The sequence below is a fragment of the Neomonachus schauinslandi genome, chromosome 11 (assembly GCF_002201575.2).
Source record: "Neomonachus schauinslandi chromosome 11, ASM220157v2, whole genome shotgun sequence".
Taxonomy (NCBI): domain Eukaryota; kingdom Metazoa; phylum Chordata; class Mammalia; order Carnivora; family Phocidae; genus Neomonachus; species Neomonachus schauinslandi.
This window is the reverse complement of record NC_058413.1, coordinates 44,455,405-44,471,811: the sequence shown is the minus strand read 5'-3', so window position 1 is coordinate 44,471,811 and position 16,407 is coordinate 44,455,405. Positions and strand designations below refer to the sequence as shown.

General features: G+C 45.3%; 2 protein-coding genes across 2 annotated transcripts in view; both read left to right on the top strand.

Moving 5' to 3' along the window:
• The window catches only part of MICAL2 (microtubule associated monooxygenase, calponin and LIM domain containing 2), a 208,877-nt gene extending 207,276 nt beyond the window's left edge, over nt 1-1,601 (top strand). Inside the window, exon 37 of the mRNA XM_044919865.1 lies at nt 1,238-1,601. Within this exon, the coding sequence (XP_044775800.1) occupies nt 1,238-1,422 (185 nt within the window). The 3' untranslated portion in view covers nt 1,423-1,601. The remainder of the gene's footprint in view (nt 1-1,237) is intronic.
• Nucleotides 1,602-16,026: 14,425 nt separating this feature from the next.
• PARVA (parvin alpha) overlaps nt 16,027-16,407 on the top strand; it is a 173,935-nt gene continuing 173,554 nt past the window's right edge. The window contains exon 1 of the mRNA XM_044919800.1: nt 16,027-16,238. Coding sequence (XP_044775735.1) covers nt 16,103-16,238 — 136 coding nt within the window. The 5' untranslated portion in view covers nt 16,027-16,102. The remainder of the gene's footprint in view (nt 16,239-16,407) is intronic.

The window sequence follows — 16,407 nt, the reverse complement described above, 5'->3', positions numbered from 1 at the left end:
ATGACCAGCTACCTTTGGCGACTCTGGGGCTGGTGGGCACTTCTGGGCCCCACCTGGGCCATACACTGCAGATCGAAATCTGGGGAGCCAGACTCAGACCATTCTCTGCCCAACCACAACGTACTGCCCCATGTTTACACATAAGGTGCCCTTCCAGCTGGCTTCTTCCCAGAATTCCAAACAAGGGGCAGGGTAAGAATCCTTTGGCCCCCAGTGTTCCCACCAAACGGTATGACATTTCCTGGCCCAGAGTAGAGAGGCTGGAGCATAGAGCTCTCAACCTCTGCTTCTCTCTTCTCTCTCCCATAAAACATGAGGTGCAAAGGGAACAGTGCTTTTCCCCCTTCCTTTTGTCATGTGTACCTTCTTCCTGACCCTGTCCTCAGGACTAAGCCTGGCGTGAGAAACAGTGGCCCTTGTCTGCTCCAGGATCGGGCTCACTGCCTACACCCCAGTTTGTTAAAGGAAGGGGCGAAGGTATTTATTATAAAGTCCTCTCCCAAGGCAGTAATCTGGTTGACAAGACTTCCATCTGCCTTAACATCTATTTTGACTGTCAGAAAGTCATTACTACCTGTTTCTTACTCTTTCCTTTCCTTTTATAGCAATCTTACGTCCCCTAGGCAATCGGATGCGTCAGGCCAGTTAGGAAGAAGCTCTTGTACTCTGAAGGCAAAAGGGAAAAAATAGTTACAGTGTGGAGACACAGTCCCATTGGCCAACCAGAGCCTTATTTTGCTCTTGCCTGGTCTCTACTCAAAGGACTGAAATTTGTCATTCACTACAGATGAAATAGGATTCTCGTCATTGAAATCGTAGCCACCAATGTGGATGGTTTACTTAGAAACTTTGCACATAGATTTCTTTGTTGTAGTTCAGACATGTTTAGGGAAAACAGCCTTTTTGTTGTTTTGTTGGTTTCTTTTTTGCGGGGGAGGGTAGGCCGGAGGACTTGGTCGGGCTTGGCTGATATTCTTTTCCTCCCAAAGGGATTTCCCCCTGTTGCTTTATATATATTCTCAAGATGAAAACTGAGCTGACTGCAGCACAAAGCACCTTCTTTGCTAATCTGTGGCTTCAAGAACAGTTCCCTGGTGTTAAATTCATTTCCTTGTTTTCTCCGTGGAAATTAAAAGGCAGAACAAGTCCAAAACAATCAAGAATGCCCACGCCAAGAACCCTCTCCCTGGGCCAAATGTTACCTGAGGTTCCATGCTTTTCCTTTTTTGTTTTTTAGAGAGCCAGAAAGATGAGAATGATCTGAATGAGGAGCGAGAAATATTCAGCGAGATGATGCAAGTGATTGAACAAAGGGACAGACTCGTGGACTCCTTGGAGGAACAGCGCATAAAAAAAAAGGCTGAAGACCAGCACTTTGAAAGCTTCATATTCTCCAGGGGCCGTCAGTTGAGCAGGACATGAGCAGGCCCAAGGTGCTCCCCGCCCCCGCCAGGGTGCCGGCTGAGGACAGATGGGGCCAGGCACGCCCCCCACACTCACAGTTCCTTTGGCAGGATCTGCCGTACCTGGAACTTAAGGGATACTCTATTGCCATCTTTTCTTAAACACTAAAATTCTTCCATATGGAGTACAGCTGCCCGAGACCCTTCCAGAGATTATAATGAAGAAAATACAAAGACTGTTATGAGATCGGCAGTCCCTTTGGCAGGTCTCACATTGGAGGTGACCTTGGCAGATGACCAGCATTGTTTTCCCAAGAAAGTGACACAGAGATCGACTTTCCTGCTGCCTTTATCATTTATCTTCCCAATTCATTGAGTTACACATCTTCAGATTTTTAAGAAGCTGCCTTTTCATTAAATATATCCATATTTGCCTTTTTTTGCATGGATGACCGGTTTCCAAATGTCAGAAAGAAGCAGCCGCAGTTTAAAGATTAGGTTAATATTTAAATTGTGTTTCCAGAGAAAAAGGAGAAACCTTGAGATTACTGATTACATAAAGCAAATAACTCATATAGCAGGTGTTAATTCAATCCAGGGTGAATTTAATTTACCAGTTGTATTTATAAGCCTTAATATAATATACATAAGCAATGAGAGTTTAATACAACATTTGAGCCTTAATTTTATTTAAAAAAAAAAAAAAAGGAAAGAAAACTTTGTCCCTGGAAAAAAAAGCATTTCTAGAAAATGAATAGTTTTCCAGTGCTTTTTTATATAACTGTTGGTGATGGCAAAAAGGGAAGCTCATTTGTTGATAAAGTACCAGTGAAGCTGGTACAGTTACTGAAAACACACCCATTAGTGATCCAAGGTGAGAACGCTTCCCGAAGGCAATCTTCTCAGGTCCAAAGAGAAGCATCTCCTACACTCTCTCCAGGGATTCCCCAGGAACTCCACGGGACAAGGACAAAACCACTTCTGACTTGACCGGGGAGCTGAGTGCCGTGATCCCGTTTACACTGCCGGGACCAAATCCCAAACTGGGTCATGGATTTTTTTAAATGACATTTTCAGTGTGAAAAGAAAGCCAGGAGATGGAGTTTTGTGCACTGACAAGGGATTCCTGGGCCCTTCTTTTTTTTTTTTTTTTTTTTTAAAGATTTTATTTATTTATTTGACAGAGAGAGACACAGCGAGAGCGGGAACACAAGCAGGGGGAGTGGGAGAGGGAGAAGCAGGCTCCCCGCAGAGCAGGGAGCCCGATGCGGGACTCGATCCCAGGACCCTGGGATCATGACCTGAGCTGAAGGCAGTCGCTCAACCAACTGAGCCACCCAGGCGCCCCTCCTGGGCCCTTCTGATGGGTCATATGGGAACCAAAGAAAACTGATCTGTTTTACATAGTGATCTGTTGTCAGAAAGTATTTGATTGTTTTTCCCTCAATGGGATTCTTTGAAGATTCAGGCTGTCGCTGACAAGAGACAGACTGAGGAACTCTTTGTTGTATGTTTGGCCTCTCTCATTTCTGCAAGTGTGTAAATGTGTCACTGAACAGAAGGTGCTTTGCAACAGTTGGCTCTGACCAGAGACCTGACTCTCCTCCATATAAGTTGACCATGAACCACTTCTGTCTGAGATGCTGTCCGCACACGCCAATCTGGCCAGCCAACAAGCCAGAAATTAGAAATGTAACTGGATTTCCCAAGCCTGCCAACATTTGGGGTGGGGTTAAATGCAACCTTTCCACGGCATACCAAAGTCCAAAGGTTGCAGTTCTCTTTTCCTTTCTACTTTGCTTCCTTCATCTTCCTTTTTCCTTTCTTTTAAAAAAGAATCAGACCTTCTAGTGCGTGAATTCTTCTATAAGGGAATATGTGCAGGCATCTATCTATCAAAACTGTGCCATTTATGGCTATTTATTCTTATTTATTTATATATTTGGTGGAAATTGCTAATATGATTTCCTCTTAATTCTGGTGTTCCTGCATTATACTACTGACACTAAGATATTGGTATATAAGCTATTTAACATACAAATAACCCAGATGTTTGGGGCAGTGAGTTGTATAGTATTAAAGATTTATGGAGGTAGTTAAAATAATATTTTCAGTCATTAGGTATTTAAAGGTAAGACTACAGATACTCAGGAATTTTATTTAAAGAAAAAAATCCATTTAAATAAAAAAGATATAGAACTTCAGTTTTTATTCTAGAATGTTTAGAAATATCTGAACCCAGTCTTTTCTGTCAGTTACATGAAAGTGTGCTCTTTGGTGCTTGCGTACCTTTAACAGAGGATGCTCACATGTATAGTGTCTGGGTTGTTATTATACAAAAGAATTAATTGCCCCTTATTTTAATTTGTTCTATTTTCATCTAAAAGAAAGATTCTCCCAAGAGGGCCAAGAAAGAAGGTGTTTCTTGGCCCTAGTATTCTGTTAATAGATGAGAGAAGCAATTTGTTCACTTTCTCTCCCAAAGACTATGTTCTGTGGTTTAAGGCTGAGTCTTATCTGGCCAAGTTGAAACATAAACCTCATATGTACCAGCCTTCTACTTACACCGGCTTTCAGCTTAACAGTACATAAAACCATTCCAATGAACACTTCCAAAAGGACACAAATAATGTTGCTGTTGAATTATTTTGAATAGTTCCATTCCTTATTCACAAATAAAGAATGTTCTAAGACCCTCAAATTGTGAAACACTGTACATTTTAAAGATAGGTTTTTTTAATGCAATATGAATAGGATTATGATGAAAACAACTTCTGTCCCATAAAAGAACACTCATGATCGAAGCTGGACAACGTAAGACTCTGGGTGAAACATAAAGCCCCAGTCTCAGATCATATTTTAGACGCAGGCTCACACAGCTTCTAAGTTAAACTAAAGGGCTCATGATAGTTGCAAGTTAAGGATTTTACTTAAGATGGACTGAGAGGACAGTTCTTAAGCTTGCTCTTCCAAACCATTCATTTGTTGATCTGTTTAACAAATATTCTCTGATTGCCTACGGGGTCGTGCAGCCCCAACTAGGGGCTGGCATAGAGGGAAGAATATTAGTCCTCCGCTCCACCCAAAAATAAATGCAAAGATAAACAAGTACTACTCCCAAATAAATACAAAGATAAAGAACTATTTTTATTATAAGCATCAGCCTATTCTACTCACATTTATCTCAAGCATAAAGACTTTTACCCCCAACAATTGCAGTGCTTCTTTGGCAATAAAAATATGTTCGTTTCTAAAACTGTGAAAAATAGTATCAAGTTGTACTGTTTCATTTAAACCTTGACTTTGGCAGTGCTAGGCTGCTTGGAAGCAATCAATGCTGAGATGCAGCATGTTAATTGCAACTGAGAAAGGAAGTGGCAGGTGTTTCTAACTTTGATGAGCTGCAATGAAATTGATGTTTTCGGCATTCTGGAGGCACATGACAATTCAGCAATGTCTGTCTTCCCAGGAAGCAGATTTACGGGCTTTTCCTTCCAAACTGAAAATGGCAGTGAGTCCCACCCAGGTGGCTGATCAGAGAACTACCCCAGCAGGGCAGAGGTGGCAGGGGGCAGCTGGGGCTGCCACATGAACAGAGAGAGTGGCAGTCATTGGATGTGGTGAGCTCGAATGTAGTTTACTGAAATAGGAAGGTTCACGTACAGGGAGGCGTGTACTATCTCACCTACTGTTTATCTTCTAACCTCACTGCTGAGTAGCTTGTAAGAGATTAATTTGCTCCAACCATTGGGAACTATTCATGTGGACTGAAATGCGTTACATGTGCACTGCTATAAATACTGAAATGAACCAAAATTAAATGGTTTTCTGTTAAAGGAATCAAAACGTTTTCATGTGGGCTTGGTCTGGCACTTAGGAGGGCAGCGTCCATTCCATTTCTTTCTTTGCAGTGAAAGGAACGGGGGAAAGCTTTGATTTCGAGTGGGAGTCTGTGAATTAACAGCTGGATGCTTTATTCCCACCGGGGCACCTGGAAGGACTTACCTGACCAGCAAATCGGACTGGATTGGGAAGAGGAGTGAAGTCAAGCCTCGGGTCTAATTTTTCCCACAAAGAAAGTGACCCTCAGAGCTGGGGAGGGGGAGAGATGGAGCCCATCCTGGTTCCACTTCACCGGTCCTCTTACCTTCTTACCTGCCCTGGCCTGATTTTGTATTACATTCACTCAGCAGGAATGCTCCCACCTGCACCGAACTGGCCTCTTTCTTCAGTGAGCACTTTCAAGACCGAGTTTGTTTGTTTCCACTCTTAATCCCAGTGCATGCAAATTTACATGAAATGTGGCCCCACGCACGATACACCAGAATTGCCACATCAGACTAACCCAGTGGCCAGTCCCCAGCATTTCACACCGAGTTTCCCCATTGTTGGAAGGCTTTGTCTGCTGATGGAATATTTGCCATGATCCATTTTTTTCCATTGAATATTAACAAAAAGTAAACATAACTGCAGATAAGAGCCCCTGTTTTGCAAGCGCTAACATTTCAGCAGCAGGGAAAGCAGCAGCTAAGGCCAGCCACTTTTGATGGCACTTTGCCAGTGTTCTTGTGCTCGTGCTGGGGCTCATCTGCCCTCCTCTGGCTCTCAGAGCCGCAGACTCCAAGCCTTTAGCTGGCCCGTTTGCTGCAACTCACCATCCCTCAGCTTTCCGGGCATGCGTGGTAGTGTCATGCTCACTCCCTCTCCCAGCTTGTTTCTAGAAAAATGAAAAGCAAAACCAATGCTTTGGGCTCCCCTGAGGAGCCCTCAGACCCTGATCATGGTACTGGATACTGTGAATTCAGCTCATCTCACCTGCCAGGTGCTGTAATAACCTCTGTAAGTGCATTATTGCATTTAATCCTAAAGCAAAATCCTTCAGATAGCTCATTCTGGAGATAAGACTGAGACACAGAGGCTCAGCTTACCTGGTAGTCCAGGTACGAAGCAGTAGAACTGGGGCTAGACCCAGACGTCGGCCTCCAGAACCTGGGCCCTTGACCACCGGGCTGTACAACCTTACCCTGTGTCCCCACCTGGACCTGCACTTTGTTTTCCTGCTCCTTCTCTTCCCTAGATCAGTTCCCATAGTCCCCTTCCCCCAGCACGTCAGTGCCCAGCTCTGCTCAGGGGAAATCTGGGCATGGAAGCCAAAGCTGCCCCTTTGAAGTGCTTTGTGTTTCCGTCCAGCCTGCATCTAGCTATACTCTAACATGAGAACAATCTTCTAGAACAGGTAAGTTACCTAACCTCCACCACCCCTCACAAACATCTTTCAATAAACATGATACTCTAGGAAGATGCATCTTGTTTATCCCGGGTGACCAAGTGTCCCTGACACATTGCCATGGACCTCAAATAGAGAAGCATGGCATGACATCATCAAATCCCAGGTCCCAAGGGTAGGGAAGCAAGAACACAGGGCTGAAGGGACGGGAAAAGGTGAGGACAGAGGGAGCGTCTTGGGGACCAGCTGGTTTTTGCAGGCCCTTAGATCAGGCAGAGGCAGAGAGGGGCAGGACAGGAGTCACCCGAAAACAGTACTCATGGTCCTGGGTGAAACGGAACCAAATAACCTTATTATTTGGAGCAGCAGGTCGGAATACATCTGAATTTATTTCCTTTCTCATCCCCAGAATAATTGAAAATGTTGCCATAACAATTTGGGAGAAATGCATGTGTGTTTGTGTGTAGTAGTCCCAACACTGTAAGTCTGTGATTTGAAAACAAATCAATAGCTCAAGAAAAACCCAACAAGGATGATCATTCCAAACACAGTAACCCGAGCTAAGAGTCACTATTTCAGGGCTCCAGTTCCAGTTCTGCCTTTGCTCACTGGAAGCCTCGATTATGCCTTGATGTCTTCATTTGTGAAATGGAGCTGAACCTTCCTCTCTTCCTCCATCCCTCCCTCCCAGGTTCCTTGCTAGAGTCCGTCTGCTGTATCTAGGCTCCAGTTTTAACATGGGAATGGCCAGAATAGGACTTTGTCATTGGAATGCCATGGTGAATCTTGAACTGTTCTAATCCCAACAGTAGAAACAGAAAACAACATCTCAAATCTCAGTAGAATAGGGAAGAATGGGGGCAGTTCTCAGGAGAGGAGGTAGAAGCTGTAAGCTAGGCCAGGGACCCCGCTTCCCAGTGCATTGTCACCTCCCTTTTGGGACTCTGTGTCTCTGAGCTGGCCTCTGCTGACCTCCTTGGCCAACGGTTTCTCAGGCACACCCTGAAAACACCATCTGGCCATGGTGACTGGCTTCCAGCTCATGGTTAGATGTAATATTTCTCACCTTCCTCCCTACAAGGAAATACCTAAAGTATAAATAGCCTTAATAGCTTCCCTAGCAAAGATGGGAGTGGAGACTTGTTCTTCCAGGCCACAGGAGTCTGGAGGCAGGTGTGGGAGGAAGGTGGATTACAACCGTGACCACCATGACCTTGCTCCTACAGTCACACCTGCCTGGGAAAGGGTAGGGGAGACAGTGGGAATAATATCGTGGTCTGTGACACGGACCAGACACAAACAGAATCACTGGGACCCCAGGTATTCTTGCCTTGCTGGGTCTGAAGTGTCTGACCGCTCCTTTCTCTCCTTAGAAGCTCTGCCCCTGCTGCTCTTCTTCTAGAGTGTTCTCCAGTCCTGTTAGACCACTCGAGTAGGAGACACTGAACTTAGAGCTCCATCTGTGCGTGTAGCGGGCCCTCAGCTACCATGCTCAGGTGAGGAATCCCCCTCTACTGTCTATAGTTCATTACGGGACTCTTCAAGGATAGGTAAGCGGGTCGCCTGTCTCCAAGATCTTGGGACACATTCCACCATGGCTGGATCAGAGGCCATTTGAATGGCATCGTCCTGTGTGATCCTCAACAACACCCCACCCCCAGACCCCCATGGACAAACCAAGGCCGAGGTCTTTCAACTTTCCCTGCCCTGATGCCTTTCCCCACTCCGCCGCCCCATGCTGTCATCTGGCTGCCTTAGCCCGTGCAAGCAGCCCTCTTGAAGGACATGCTCGCTGGCAGCCTGGCCTTCAGAGGCCACTGCTAATACCCCAGTGTTCCCAAGAGGAACACTCACTTAAGAGTCCCACTCCAGAGCCATTTTCTCTCTCACCCATTCTTTTCATCCGGAGAGCACACTTTGCTTTCAGTGATCAAAGAAGTCCCCAGGAGGCTCTGGCTGCCTTCTCTTCACCACCAGCACGCCCGCCCCCCGCCCCACCCAGCCCCCACTGCTTTGATGTGGTCAAACAACCTCTGATTATTAATTAAGATCCAAACCCTTTGTAGAACCCTCTTCATGATCCTCAGGGGCTTCCTATTTTGTCCCTTAGACGGTATATTATTTTTGTAGGCAGCCATAGCGAAGGACTGCAAGCTGGATGGCTTAACAGAAATGTCTTCTCTTACAGTTCTCAATGCTAGAAGTCCAACATGAAGGTGTGTTCCCTGCAGTGCTTCCTCCTAAGCCTCCCCAAGCATCCCTTGGCTTATGGAAGCATAATTCCAGTAGCTGTCTGTCTCCTGTGTATCTTTACATCATCCTTCTTCTGTGCATGTTTGTGCTCCAACTTTCCTCTCTCAAGGACAGGGGTTTTACTGGGTTGGGAGCCCAACCTCGTCCAGTTTGCCTGACATCCTATTTTGACATAACTAAGTACATCTGCAATGACTCTATTGCCAAATAAGGTCACATTTTGAGGTTCTGGGGTTAGGATTTCAATATATTTTTAGGGGACACAACTCAACCCATAACAGATGGTATTCACGTATGGGAAATATAAAACTTCCCCCGTGAAAACCTCTTCCAGTTTGACTGTAGCTTAATTTGAGATTCTTGTTTTACCTCTATCTCCTGGGCTTTTAATCTATACAACAACAACAAAAGTAACACAGCAAAAGAAAAAGAAAACAGAATGCAAAAACAAGTTGCTTAAATATGACAGATGTAGATCACAAATACAATTTATGAAATCTGAATGGAGCACACAGACTCCAATTTTCTCTCCATTATCTTACTATAGTTACTCTTTTACTATTCTTTAATGGTTACTCTAGAGGCTACAACACGATTGCTTAATTTATCAAAGTCCAATATAAACTGTTACCTTTACTTCTTCCCAGACAGTGCCTGGACCTTGCAACTCTAACTCTGTTTACTCACTTCCCAATTGAAATGATTTCGCTTTTGTGTATTTTAATTTGATTTCTATATTTTTTAAACCAAGACATTATGATTATTTTATTTAGTTAATATCCTTTTGAATTTACCCTTTTATTTGTGCTTTCTTCCTCCCTGTGTCACGAAGCTTCCATCTGGAATGATTTTCTTTATGTCATATACTTTACTTCTGTTTGGGTCTGCTATTAACAATTTTTTCAGTTGTGCTTTTTAATGTAAATGCCTTTATTTTCTCTTTGTCTACCAAAGGGCAGTCTTCTAGAGTCCCAAACTAAAGCAAGGTGGGGGCGGGGAGGTTCCCGGGGGGGGGGGGGTCCCTGGTTTCGTGGCCCCTGAACATTTGCCTACTTATCCTTGTGAGCTTGGCAATTGTCCTGCTCAACCTCCCAGCTTCTCAGCTGCTTCTTCTGAAACTGGGGAGGAAAAAGACCCAGGTGATGGGCTCACCTCTCTGGGGACCCTTCTCCGAGCTTGTGTCCCGTAAGCTTTCAAATGCTCTCAAGAAGCTTTTCTTTACACTCAGTGTCCAGCTTTTCCAGTTGTTCTCAGTGGGAGGCTTGGCCTGTGTTACATAGTCTGACGACATGAGAAACTGAATACCCCTTTTCCATCTATGTGTTAGGATTCCTGGAAGCTGTCACATAACACTTTGGTCACATCCCATAGGTCAAAGTTTAGTCATGTGACTGCACCTAGCTGGAAAATATAGTCTTTATTCTGAGCAACCACAGCCTAGCTGAAAAATTGTGGGTTCTACAGATATTTTGGGAGAATGGATTCTAAGTACTATAGTATTAATCTCTCAGTTATCAGCTATGTGATCTGAAGCAAGTTATTTAAACTATCTGAGTTTCAAGTTACTCACCTGTAAAATGGAGGTACTGATATCATTTATAGTCTCCAATGAAATGTAATAATCAACACTGTATTGCGCTAAGACTTGTTATCTGCTAGGCACTGAGCTAAGTAGTTTATTTACACTCTTTTGATCCTCCCAATAACCTTAGGAGGCAAGTGCTCATTTGTTTGCATTATGATGAGAAACCTGAGACACAGAGATGTTAAATCACTTGCACAAGATTGCACAGATATTTGACTGCAGAATGGCGATTCAAGCCCCAAACCTTCACCACTACCTGCGCCTGCCTTGTAAATTACAACACCCCCGCCCTGTGGGAATTGCTAAGGGAAGATCGAAGGACCAGGATGGGAACGATGCCGGGTGGCTGAGAGCAGCACATGTTCCGCTAGAAAAATGATCTCCTAAGGGAAGGTCTGGGGACAGAAGTGACCTAGTTTGAGAACAGTGATGTGGGCCACTGAGGGAGTTGCAGAAGGAGACCATGGAGATAAAAGGGACCCTAAAGGGCACACTATGGACTGGTAATGTCATGGCATCATTGTATATTGAAGAAGCATATATGTATAGAAAACTGTTGAAATTATTTAAGTGCACGTTCCATGAATTTCCAAAGTGAATACGCCCATATCACCAGGACCCAGATCAAGAAAAAGAACATGACCAGTCCATAGCCTCCCCTCATGCCTTCCCACCCACCCTGTCCCATTCTAGGCACTACCCCTCCCAAGGTTCATCATTATCCTGACTTCTAATGTCAGAGATCAGTTTTGCCTGTTTTTGAACTTTATATGAATAGAATGACAGAGTATATGCTCTTTTTGCATCGGATTTCTTTTCAATATTGTGAGCTACCTTTCTGTTGCTCCTTGTGGTTACAAATTGTTCACTCTCCTTGCTGTATAATATCCCATTGTGTGACTGTCACAACTTATTTATGGAGTCAACTCTTTTTTTTTTTAAAGATTTTATTTATTTATTCATGAGAGACAGAGAGAGAGAGAGAGAGAGAGAGAGAGGCAGAGGGAGAAGCAGGCTCCCAAGGAGCAGGGAGCCTGATGTGGGACTCGATCCCAGGACCCTGGGATCATGACCTGAGCCGAAGGCAGACGCTTAACCATCTGAGCTACCCAGGCGCCCTTTAATCATTTTTTTTTTTTAAGATTTTATTTATTTAAGAGAGAGAGAGCATGAGAAGGGGGAGGGTCAGAGGGAGAAGCAGACTCCCTGCCGAGCAGGGAGCCTGATGCGGGACTCGATCCCAGGTCTCCAGGATCATGACCTGAGCCGAAGACAGTCGCTTAACCAACTGAGCCACCCAGGCGCCCGTAGGAGTCAACTCTTAATAGACATTTGAATGGTGCTGCCATGAACTTTCTAGAAGATGTATCAGAGTGCACAAATGTACTCATTCTTCTTGGGTATAACCTAGATTGAAATCGTGGATCATCAGGTGTGCGTGATGTTCAGCTTTAATAGGTACTGCCCTCACTTTCCTGATGACAGAAATGGAAGTACAGAAGGGCCAGTCATTCATCCAGTCACCTAGGCACTGAGCCAGGACTAGAACCTGGGTTTGCTCTCTCCCAGGGTGGTATGTCTAGCTCTAGATTTCAAGGAGAGACTGACCTAGAGATTCAATAGAGTCTCACAGCAACACACATTTCATTTATGAGCTGTCCTTACCATTAAACCTTGGGTTAGATGAGACCAATGACCAAGCATGAGAAGGGCGGCTCCTCAGTGGGGCCATAATTATAGACCCCAATTTACAGTGAGGGAGCTGGTGCAGGGTCTTCTATGCATCTTATCAAAGAACAGCATGAGGTGTGTGTCCTTGATTAAGCAGGACTTAGATTCAGTCTATTTCAGTGCCAGACCCTGTGTAAGATGCTTTCCCGTGCATCAACTCATTTAATCTTCTGAGCAGAACCAAATCATATCCATAAGGACTAGAAACACATAATATCAAAAGAGAGTGTCTGAACTCTGTAAGCACACTGGGGCAATTTGGAACAGCACTTTCCAAATGATCTATGGTGAAGGACCAATCCATCTCAGACAAATATTTTTGGAAAATACAGTAAAAAAAGAATTATCAAAAAAATAAAATGAAAAGATATTCCAAATATAAGCTTCCAATTTTTATTATTATATCAAACAAATATAAAATTGCACTGCTAAATTCCTATAAAAGTTTCTAGACACTCTCAATTTCTGTATTTATATCATAGAGGACCAATAACAGTTTGCAGATCAATACTGGTTTTCAGACTACACTTTGAGGGGCACTGATTTATAATTCACCACTCATTCCCTAGTGGGAATCTCTCTTTCAAGAGAGACTGATAATTATCTTAGAAGCAGGAAGGTTTGTAAACAAGACATCTGTAAAATACGTAGACCCTGGAAACCATTCACATCCATACAGTTTCTGTTTACATTAATGGGACTTCACCATTTCACTGTCTTTAACAACATCACTATTCCAAAAATATCTTTCACGGAAAGATAAGAGTTACAAATAACTTCACTGTGGGTGCCTGGGTGGCTCAGTCAGTTAAGTGTCTGCCTTTGGCTCAGGTCATGATCTCAGGGTCCTGGGATCGAGCCCCATTTCGGGCTCCTTGCTCAGCAGGGAGCCTGCTTTTTCCTCTGCCCCCCCCCCCACTCCACCCCACACCACCCGTGCTCATGCTTGCTTGCACACTTTCTCTCAAATAAATAAATAAAATCTTAAAACCAAACAACTTTATTGTGCTTTTCAAGACCTTCTCCCAAAACCTTACTGAAATGAACGTAAAACCTTTAAACTTTTCAATAGCATCAAAAAGATTATTTACTCTCCAAGATTCTTTAAAAGATTTGCCTTTTTTACCTAACAATCCTAAACTATATGATCCTTAGCCAAAATTAAATAAGCACTCCCTCATTGAAAGATCTGCCTTAAACCAGATTCAAAAACCTTATAAATATCCCCCACTTTGCCCTCTCCCAGTCCAAGATTCTATGCAGACTCTGCCAAGGCAGGGCTCTTCTTACCATGGTGTACAATAAACTCAAGCTTTGTCTTCTCCACAGCTTATTTTGCTGGTGTTTTCTGAGAGCCAGCTTTCAACAACCAAGACTTTGTTCCTCTTTTTTAGTCTTGCTCAGGTGCTTTCAAACTTTAGCATGCATAAACACTACCAAAGAGGGTTGTAAATGCAGAAGCATGCATGAGCATAATTCAAGAGATCTCCACGTATAATTTTGATCATGCCATATTTAGGACCTAAGCTTTGCCGACAATACCAGCAACTGATGAAGAAAAAAGAACCGCAGGATGTGGGAGCTGGAAGTGGCTCCAGGTGCCCAAATATCAGTGCGTAGATCAGCCCCATCAAATCACCTGATATAATCCCTGTTAAAAAATACCTATGCCTTGGGGGGCGCCTGGGTGGCTCGGTTGGTTAAGCGACTGCCTTCGGCTCAGATCATGATTCCGGAGTCCTGGGATCGAGTCCCACATCGGGCTCCCAGCTCAGCGGGGAGCCTGCTTCTCCCTCTGACCCTATCCCCTCTCATGCTGTTTCTCTCTCTCTCTCTCAAATAAATAAATAAAAAAATAAAATCTTAAAAAAAAAAAATACCTATGCCTTGGTTTTGCCTCAGGTGTACTGAATCAGAACTTCTAGAGATGGGGGCCTGTGAATGTTTATTACCAACTCCCTAAGGAATTGTGATGCACAATCAGTTTAGATAACCACTTTTCTGTTCCCCCACTTTATTTTGTGGATGAAGAAATGGAGACCCAGATAAGTGAGTAGAGTTGGCTGTGATCACATAACTATTGAGCTGTGTGTCTCCTGATACCCTGACAGGAGTTCACAGGGCTAGAGATCAGATGTTGGAGATATTTTTATGTACTCATATCCTGAACAAGAATTGTGAGTGATGTAAAACAAAATCTATTTTGGCTTCTCCATATCTCCTTTAAGATTTATCGAGATGGTGGTTGGCGCTGGGACAGTGTTGCAATCTTTCCATGCTCCTGGGTGAAAATTTTAGTCAGCATGACCTCTCTGCTTTCTGTTAGGTAAGAGGCATCAGCTAAAGTATAATTTTCAAAAAAAAAAAAGTAAGTATAATTTTCCAAAAAAAAAAAGGTAGAATTGTGACTCTTCCACAAAGATAAAATGAACACATACTCTGCTGAGACTCTATTGGCGGTCTTGTGTGTTAAATTTTTGTTCTCAGGGATTATTGCTTGTCAGTTTGCTGATTAGCTGGAGTGAAGGCGGATGTGTTATTTAAAGCTTTAGGAATATGTCCTAGGAAGGAAGCACGGGTTGGCCCTCTGGGGAACTGCAGTGGGCACTGGGAAGAGATTCAAGGTCCAGGCAGCTACTAACCCAGGGTTTTTCGTAGTCAGACCACCTGGCTTCTTGAACCCACTTCCTTGCTCCCTTGGTTTGTTTCTCTGCTCATCCCCCTGCATGTAACTAAAAAGAACACTCCAGTAATGGAGTCTTCATGATCATCACTAGTTGCTCGACTTCTGACATGAGTCTCTAGCTTAGTTCTGATTCTTGATTGAGATCATCTGATTGGCTGTTCTCCAAACATTCGCTCTCTTTGGGTCTGGTGGTCACCCAGGGTCAACCAGCTGTAGCTACTTGGAGGAAACAGTTGCCAAGGCGCTGTGTGAGGGGGGAGAGACAGCCCAGAGAGCCCCAAACTTCAGGGGGGCAAGCACAATAAAACGTGCCTTTTAATCATTTCTAGCAAGAGTCCTTGAATCTTGGGGTTGGTGCCACTCCCCTGTTATCCCAAATGAGTTTGGTTGCCATTCTGTTGCTTTCATTTAGCCAGGATAAGTTTGGGGCGCAGGGCTGTTTCACAGGAGCCCATGGATGTACCTTCCCGTTCATGTTTCCACCAACATTTGTGTGATCCTCCTTTGTACAAGCCATTGAGCTTCTAGAAACGGGTGTTTTGTAAGAAGATGTCTCAGCCCTGCTCTCGCGAACTTCAAACTCCTCACCCTGGGATGGGGGTGAAGAGTTTGACTGCCATAGAGAAGTGTAGTAACATGGATATGCCTAAACACATTTTGGTTCACTCTCTTCCCGGAGTGGACTCACGCTCTTTTGGGACACAAGACATGGCCTAATAACTGCACAGGTAGAAATGCAGGGGAAGAGCGAGCTCCTCACCCACCAGCCCGGGCGAAGACACTGGGAGACAGAGTAGCAGGTCGCCTGGCGTCAGCAGTCACTGAACCCCGGATCTGTCCCAGGATCTATGTTGGGTGCAGAGCCCGGGGAAAATGTGGCCTCCAGGCTGGAGCGCTCCCAGGCAGGAGGGTCTCACACACACAGACAAGGCCGCACGTCCTGCAAGGGGCAGATCTGGGGCACTCTCCCTGCTCGGGGCAGCGCAGGGGCGCGGGCGCAGGCCCCAACGGCCAGGGCCCCGAGCGCGCAGCTCCTTCCAGGGCGGAGGGCGGCGCGAGGGAGGGAGAGAGGGAAGGGAAAGGCGAGCGTGAGCTGCCTCAAATGCTTGGAATAATTCCGCTTCCGTTTGGAAAGCCGCAGCCTCAGTCCCGCCGCACCCGCCCAGCGCCAGCTCCGCGTCCCGGCCGGCCCGCGCGCGGCTGCCCGCTCCGCCGCCATGGCCACGTCCCCGCAGAAGTCGCCCTCTGTCCCCAAGTCCCCCACTCCCAAGTCGCCCCCGTCCCGGAAGAAAGATGACTCCTTCTTGGGGAAACTCGGAGGCACGCTGGCCCGGAGGAAGAAAGCCAAGGAGGGTGAGTGCGGCCGGGCCCAGCGCGCTGCAGGGCCGGGGCCGAGGGCTGGGGCTCCAGGGCCGGGCGGGAGCGCGCCGCGGGTGCCCGATGCGGTGGGGGCGCGCGGCGGCGCGGGCGCGCGCTGCCCGGAACGCGGGGCCGGGGCCGAGTGCGGCTTTCCAAACGGAAG